General features: G+C 37.0%; 1 protein-coding gene across 1 annotated transcript in view; it reads right to left on the bottom strand.

Moving 5' to 3' along the window:
• LOC104272791 (nesprin-1-like) overlaps positions 1-8,277 on the bottom strand; it is a gene marked incomplete at both ends in the record, with an annotated part of 42,672 nt that extends 34,395 nt beyond the window's left edge. The window contains 4 exons of the mRNA XM_009867887.1: positions 1,498-1,676; positions 2,516-2,608; positions 6,036-6,119; positions 8,182-8,277. Of these exons, the coding sequence (XP_009866189.1) occupies positions 1,498-1,676; positions 2,516-2,608; positions 6,036-6,119; positions 8,182-8,277 (452 nt within the window). The remainder of the gene's footprint in view (positions 1-1,497; positions 1,677-2,515; positions 2,609-6,035; positions 6,120-8,181) is intronic.
• Positions 8,278-8,521: the final 244 nt, after the last annotated feature.

The following is an 8,521-nucleotide window of genomic DNA, read 5'->3' as shown; positions in this document are numbered from 1 at the left end:
GCTTGGTATTCTGTTCCTACTGCATGAGATCCTGAACTCCACTGTCTTATGGTCTCTGCAACCAAGGCTGCCCTCAACCTTCACTGCTTCAACCAGACCCTCCTTGTTAGTGAGTATAAACATGAATGATCAAGAAATAGATCATACATGAGAAAGTAATTAGAACTGAGTCACACTTCTAACCGCTTATTTTAAAAGTCATCCTGAAGAGAATGGTGGTCCACAGACTGCAACTGTTTTTCACTCTATTTGAGAATGCAAACTTCTTTTAAGGACACACTTAGACACTGAGGTAGTCTTGCCATTGGGAGGTTCACAGGAACAGTAACTCTGAATGAAGGCTTCATTCAACGTTCACTGTGGCCAGTGAAACACTTTCATTGACTTTAATGAGCTAGCCCTTAAAAATTACAATGAAAAGCAGGGCTAGGCAAAGTGTACAGACCTTTCTCTAGGCTTCTTTCAACACATTGCAACCAATCTTCCCAACCATTTTGCCAATTTAATTCATGAACTACTTTGTTTCTATTTTGTTTGTTTACATGTCTGGAAATTGCAGCTGACCATTTTCAGTTTCCTGTTTCTTACTGACAATACTGAAACAGGAAGAATACCAGATTATATTGTACTGCTTTAGAAATTACTGTATTCTATCTACTTATCCAAGACGTGGTTAAAGTTTGTACCTTTTCAATCATATTTCATTTCTTTGAGTCACCACTCAATAACTGGCCACTTCCCCATCACATTTTGCACATCACTAATCTCTTCAAATAGCAGTGATTCCTTAATTTGAATAAATAAATACATTTTATTCTCTTACATCTTTGATTTTTATTTTCTAATTGCAGAAGCTATCAAACTGCTACTGTATCTTTATATGTAATTTATGCACTTTTCTCATGTTTTATTTTCTAAGCAGAGGAAATATAACTATACCAACTAAAGGAGAAGATTCTTAAGTTAACAAGAGGTAGCAAGAAATAACTCCAAATTAATTTGGATTAAAAGGATTGAACATTCAGGACAATTTTTTGTACTAATGTGTCCCTTGTATTACAAAACTGCAGAAGGATATTCATCATTTTTCATCACCTGCCTTTCAACAGCAAGTGTCAGAATTTAGCGCTCCTAGAAGCTCTGTCCCTGAGGAATGCTTTTAAGTCAGTGTGTGACTTGCCTTGTCACACTGTTTTGGCAGCAGGACTAACACTTTGGCATTCAGACATGTAATTCCCATTTCAGCCCTCATCCCATCAAAGGTAATCCCATTCATTATTCAGAAGCGTGAAAATATGATTGCTTGTGAAATTAATGCAAATTGTTATTTATTATTTGCTTGTTGTATTGTGGTAATATTTAACAGCCTCAGCTGTCAAATGAGTATGATCACAGGGAAGTGCTATGTAAACACAGAGCAAAAGGACAATCCCTGACTGAGAGACTTTAGGATCTGAAGAAAAAGTCCATGCTTAAGTTCATTTGTAGGTTACTTACTTTGCTGCTGTGTACTGTATCCATTTTAACAAAGCCTTCCTGGCACTTCCTTGGACCTTGGTTACCACCTTCCGTTTGCTTGGGGGACTTGCAGTTTCTGAACTGACAACACTCTCCACAGAAGAAGCGCTGCTAGACAAGGACTGCAGCTGTGGGAGGTTGCTGGTAAGCTCTTCAATCTGTGGGGAAAAAAATGTTAACAGACTGTTTGTAAATAATCTTCTTCATTCTCATCAATTTCTCAAATAATTTCCTAACACAACTCACAAAATAAAGTTGGGCAGAAGCTTGCTGTGCTTTTTAATGGTGCATTAAAGTAGCTTCAAAAATGGTAGTATTTGTGCCCAGATGCTGGTCCTAATTTCAGAAGGATGAGACATCTAGCTGTCATTGACTTCCTTGACACCCTACAGCTAGAACTATATGCAAGTGTGTCACGTTGTCTGTTATGACAAATTACCATTGAAATAGGAGACAATGGATTACATTTAGCTTGAATTTAAATTATTAAACAATTCACTCATTTCAGAGGAAGCTCATTTAATTAAAGAATGGAAGTCACCTCAATGATTTCATCTGGGTAGTTCTTTTTTTACCACTGCTTTGTGGCAAATGTTTATGTGTATTGCTTGAAAATAATTACTGTCTCACCATCAAGTGCACTGTAATCAGACATATAGCACAATTACCACTGAGGTTGCTAAAGATACTTCTAAAAAGAAGCTACAATCCTATTCTTTTATTGCCCTGTTGTACTCTTCAGAGAAAGTGAAATAACATATTCCAGTGATGAAGAAATTCCATTCTAGGTTTAAAACAATCTATTCCTAAGACAAGTACCTACGTTTACCCAATCGAAGCACCCCCACCATCAACTGTGGCTTTATTAGGCATTAGATTCTTGGATAATTTTAAAGTGACTTATCTGTAGCGAAAGACTGGAACAACTAGTTCAAATGAAACAATGACATGAACCATTATTTGAGTAAACTACACTGAAGTATAAAAACTATAGTACCTGAAAATACAAAATTATGGTCCACACCAAGCCAAGCACAATAGAAGGCCTGCCATCAGCAATATCAGTTGAGTTGATGTTCACAAGCTTTATCTATAAAGGAAAGAAAATGTGTTATGACCATATACAAGGAATAATAGCAATTAGAAAATGCATTTCAAATAGGTTTTACATTTTTAATGCATTCTTCCAACCAAACAAGTTTCTTAACTAAAAAAAAAAATCACTGAATTGTGCAATTTCACTTTTTAGACAAGTATAGCAATAGGTAATGAAAGATTTTTGAGACCATTGCATGCTATTATTTGCAGAAAATATATCTAATTTCAAAAAGAAAGAACAGTAAAAATTACATAGAACCATTGTACAAACCGGAGATCCTCTGTATATGGACTAGCATGAAAAGTAAATGGAAAAAGATGATAGAAAAATAAGTTTTAAAAGATGAACTGTCAAATGCATTCATTTAATGTTATAATGCAAAACCCCCACATATCTGGCATATCTTACAACATACTTAATAAGGAAAGCAAATTAAATACTCCAGGTTTTAAATTACAGAGGGGTTTCTTGCTATAGATCTAATAGATTTGGAGTGGAAAAAGTAAGTTTAAGAGTAAAGAAGAAAAAGAAGATGGAGGGAGAAAGCATAGAAGAAAAATAAGGGCAAAAAGAATGCCACAGTTCTCCAGTAGAGAACCTCTTAGTGAAATGGATATTACCACCACTGATTAAGGCTCCCTTGCAAGATAAACCTGACTATAGTTCTTTCAAAATCAAACAAATAAGGAAAAAATGAGTTGTCCAAGGTCACAAGTAGTTTTTCAGCAGGCACGGGAGTGACTATTCAGTAGTCTGAATAAAGTATCATCCTAAAATCAGCTCATAAGATAAAAGGCAGTAAAGGATGTGATAGAGGGTATCTCAGAGAAGTTAACAGATCGGTAATGGTTAAGGGAACGGGATAAAAACAGTAGTGCAGGAAAATTAGCAAATATGTTAATACTTAGTAAAACTAAGAGTCTGCCATCAATCATGATATAAAGGCCTGGTCAAGTGTTAATGCACTGTAAGCTTGTTCAAAGACAAAGACTACAAAAAAACCTTGGAGAATAGGTTAAAGAAAAGCAGGAGAATGACTAGGTGACTTCATTTGTCTCCCCAAACAGAAAAGACTGCAGTTCTCTGAATCAGCAGATGGAAACACATAGATAGTTTCAAGAACAAACAAAAATTGTTGTTTAGGGCTGTGAAGCTCTTTTCAGAATTAAAACTCTACAGACTGCTTGAGAGGAGGCAGAGGAGAAATCCCAACAAGTTGTACTTCCAATCCTCTCCACCAGGAAGTCTGGCAAAACTCTAGGAAAATTGACTTTACTTGCTTCTCTATCAGTCAATAAGGAAAATCTTCTACCACCTACCTAAAGAAAAATGTACCAAGAGTCTCATTCTCTCATACGGACCAATTCCAACAAAAGCTTTTCTTTTTCTATAAACTGAGGTTTTTCTTACATGTATTACAGATCATAGAATCATAGAATGGCCTAGGTTGGAAGGGACCTTAGAGATCATTTAATCCAATCTCCCTGTTATGGGCAGGGACGCCTCTCAACTAGATCAGGCAACACATGGGGACCGAACAGGGATCAAAAGATTTACACGGACTCAGGTAAGCTTCTGATTAGGCTACTGTTCACAGAAGCACAGCCTATCTAGTCTAGTTACCATGTTACCTTTGTCTCATGCTCCATTAAAATGGATCTAAAACTAAAAGATAAACTTTTCAGAACAGTGAAAAAAACCCACAACAGGTTGGTCCAGAATGGCATCTGTTAATTGCCAGCTCCATTTTGCAGTGTAACTGGAGTATCTGCAGAAGTCTCTCTGGACGTTGAAAGTACAAAGTTAATTAAATGTGTGAAAAAATTTACTTATGGAAGAGCCCATTGAGGAAGGAGACCCTGTTGGCACTGCCCAAAGTTCTGTGCACGGCCATCCGTCTCCATTCCTTCACCCTGGAGTAGACACCAGGGATTTCACTCTGCTGCTGAAGAGGCATTTGCTGTCTGAACATGGTCCCCACCTCCTCTGGGAGGACAAGGGTGACAGACTGGATAGACACCTCCTTCAGGCTGGATTCAGCCTAGAGACCACCTGCTAATGCACAGCAATCTACCTGACATGCTGTGCATTTCCAACTCCCTCTAGAAGAAAACCTGGCGTACTGATATCAAGTATGTATAAAAATGACTAAGACAAGTCCAGATGAAAACATTCAGATGGCAGTGGCAAAATCACGTGCTCCATTTCTGACAATCTATCTTGATCTTCAGCGGGGCCAGTGTATCTAGCTGCACTGCCATATTATTTATGGGATCTAAGATGTGTCATTCAGAGTTCAGGTCATTCACTATGTTGTGACACACCGGCTAGGGAAGCAGGGCGTTTTTTGCCCTTCACCTCCCCTTTTCTTAACAGAAAGGAGCTCTCTGTATCTAAGCCTGCACTCTCAGGCTGGATATGATATGGTTCCTATTAACAAACTCTACTGCATAAATAGCAAATCTTCTGAGCTAAAGCAGATTTTTTTTAGGAACATATCAGTCTTTGTTTTCACTTAAAAGTAGTTCTTGTCTAGATTCCTCTCTACGGGCATATGCTAAGATTGTTTCCCATGTAACACAAGGATAATTAGGTCAAGATGCCAATGGGTTAAAGAGAGGGAAAGAATGCCGAAACTCAGCAACTTCCAGTGTACAGAATTGTGGAGACATAAAGTTCATCAGGTGTTATATCTGCATTGACAAAAAGTAAACTAAAATACAGAAATTGGAAAAATTAAACAGCTGCAATCTAATTTAAAAAGCAGATACAAGACATTATAATATATAGAGAAAAGTGAAGAGAAAAGGTATAAGTAGATCGATTTTATTTGATATTCATATCTAGATCACGTCGAGCTTTTAAGCTTTCTGTCTTTTGTTAAATTTATAAAATATGCTGTTTTATTTCTAAAATGGCAACAGCACTGACTTTACCAAAATCAATCCAGGAATTAGTCTGAAGTCCTGCCAAGCTAATAAGGGGTCACACTGTTCTAAATTTTCATGTCTATACTTTCGGAGAGTAGTTTTGCATGTAAAACCTAGTGAGGTCCATAAATCTATTCTTTCAATTATAAAAAAATGTCTCTGCTGAACTGAAGATCATTGTTCTTTGCTGAGAACAGCAACAGGAAAGTAGGGAACAGGAGAAGCTGAAGAGCACATTAAACAAAAAAAAAAAAAAAGAAGGAGATCATCCAAGGTGATTCTAATAAAAAAAAATTTAAAAGTTTTTCTCTCTACATTGCTACATGGTAGTGTTTGATCTTGTAATTTTTAATTTATGGCAGCACAGTGTAGAAACTGAAGACTGCACACATAGCTCAAATTTTGGAGAATACAAACAGGATACAAGTAATTCATTTAAGGAAAGAAAAAAAAAGAAAAAAACTAGGAATAAGAACTACCAAACCTACCCGTCTTCCTTCTAGAAACTTAAGAGCTGTACCAATGTTGGCAACCCAGTGAATTCTCTTCAGCTGACGTCCCTGTTCACAAGGCTTAAAGAGAAAGAACAATGTAAACTCCAATTAGATCTATGTCAATTTGCTTCAAGAAATTAATTTCCAGATTACTATAAATACCTATGTACATACCATAGCCTTATTTACACGTTAAAATGTACCTTGGAACAGTCAAATTGTCTTTGCATGTACCATAAGGGAGAACTGTCAGATACAGGGGACATATATGCGATACTTCTATCATAAAAAAGTTATATATGTCTTAATAACTTCAGGATGCAAGCTGTCAGCTTCAGGCTGTAAACTTCAACAAATCAGAATACTGTTTTTCTTATGTAAAATAAACTACCTCTATTTTTAAATATACACACACATATATATGTATTTGAGAGAAGGCAAACTTCTCTCAGCAAAATATTTTTGCCTGCAAAGGAGAAGTCAAGGTGGTTGTTATTGCTAAAAATCAGCCTGCAGCGAAGACATTTTACCTAGAGGATTTTTATCCATTCTTTCTAATGCCTTACTGCTGATTAAAAAAAAACAAGTATAACAATCCATCACTGACCAATGAGTGTTACTGAACTACAGACATGTAGGCAAAAAAAAAGAAATAAATCTTTGAATTAAATCAAGAACATATCCTAGGCTTCTAATACTCTACACTGGAACTAAATTCCCCACTGCATCTTATATTGTAAGGTACATATACAACTACTGTCATTTAAATTCATAGAATCATAGAATGGCCTAGGCTGGAAGGGACCTCAGAGATCATCTAGTCCAACCTCCCTGTCATGGGCAGGGATGCCTCTCAACTAGATCATGATACTCAAGGCTCTGTCCAGCCTGGCCTTGAACACCTCCAGGGAGGGGGCAGCCACAACATCTCTGGGCAATTTATTCCAAAGTCTTGCCACCCTCGTACTGAATTGATGCTCATAAAGTTCCAAATGGATTTAACAAAAGGCTGTTACAGATTCTGAAAGTCCTCTTAGTTACTACAGAATAACATATTCTGGTATACATAACCTTTAAATTAGCCAGACAGAATTCTGTTTCTGAAATATCTCTTGTGTTTCACTAATTATTATAGGCAGAATACAATCCAGTGAATTTCATTGTAACAGGCACTGTCGTATCTCTTTTCCTGTTTTATTACTTCTGTTTTGCCACAAGAGGGAGACTTTCTGTCTTAGACGAACAGAAACAGAAATCAGTGTATTGCAACAAAGCAGAAAGACATTTCATTTATAGCTTTTTTCCCATCTTACAGTAAAATCATTCTTGCAGTCTGAATTACCACCTCATTTAGGGTACTGCCTGCAATCATAACAGAGGTGAAATACGAAAAAGAGGCAGAAGTCTGGCATTTGCAAATTGCCTGCATGTGAGGGAACAGGTAATGTTCGAACCCTAGAACTGGACTAATTACAGACTGTTGCTCTACTCCTTCAGATGCTGCCATCCGATCTGTGAGATGCTTTGGAAAAAGTTAACCCCCTTGGCCTCACCCCCCCCCCCCCCCCCCCCCTTCCTGCATCACATACACAAAACGCTCCCAAGAGGCAACCTATTTGCCATGTACACATCGTGGCCACTGTACACAACTTGCTTGTGAAAAAAGTCACTTGGCATCAGTTACGGTTCTTTATGGTAGCAGAGCAGCTGTCAGCGTAAATGAGTACAAGACCCCATGAAAATTGAGGGAGTCACAAATTATTTTTTTCAGAGATAAAGTTATATATTTGACATGAAAATTCTGCCATTATTTCTTCAAGATATCTAGAAATAGCTCACAGTTCAGACCTCATTTGTGTAATAGTAGTAGCACCTACATGAACTAGAAAGACTAATAAAATTAAGCAATTTTTATGAACTACTAAGACAAAATTAATAGAAAATAAATAAAAACAAGAATGCCTATTATAATCTTTTTTGGTTTGTGTTGTAACCAGGTAGCCCACTCTGTGAATAAACTCATTTTGCTATGGAGCATTCAGGTTTTTTAGAGTATTCAAATATAGAAACACATCAGAAAATTGTATCCTAGAGAAATTATGCAACTGTCCTCTGTATTCAGAAGGAAGGAAATTCTTACCAGCTTCTGCCCTGAAAGAACCTCCAAAAGGGCAATAAGCATTACTCCATCCTTGATATCTTCAAACAGATCATTGACCAGCAAAGGAGGATTGCGCTGAAAAGGGAGAAGATTTCCGATATTAAAAAGGCTGCATTACAATCTACCTCCTTTCCTTTCAAACAGACACACAAAGAGCAGCTCATCCCTTTCTTTATGTTTTATAATGTTTAATACCATTTAACCATTGCTCTGCTGCTGTATTGCTTAACTATTTAACATTTCTGGCACAAGACTGTAGCGCTAGATGCTTTCTGTGACTAATGATGCAGTGTAAAAACCTCCTGCCTGTTAAAACCAG

This window comes from Apaloderma vittatum, unplaced genomic scaffold (assembly GCF_000703405.1).
Source record: "Apaloderma vittatum isolate BGI_N311 unplaced genomic scaffold, ASM70340v1 scaffold9624, whole genome shotgun sequence".
NCBI classification, from domain to species: Eukaryota; Metazoa; Chordata; class Aves; order Trogoniformes; family Trogonidae; genus Apaloderma; species Apaloderma vittatum.
The sequence above is the reverse complement of the archived record's forward strand: the minus strand, read 5'-3'. Positions and strand labels throughout refer to the sequence as shown.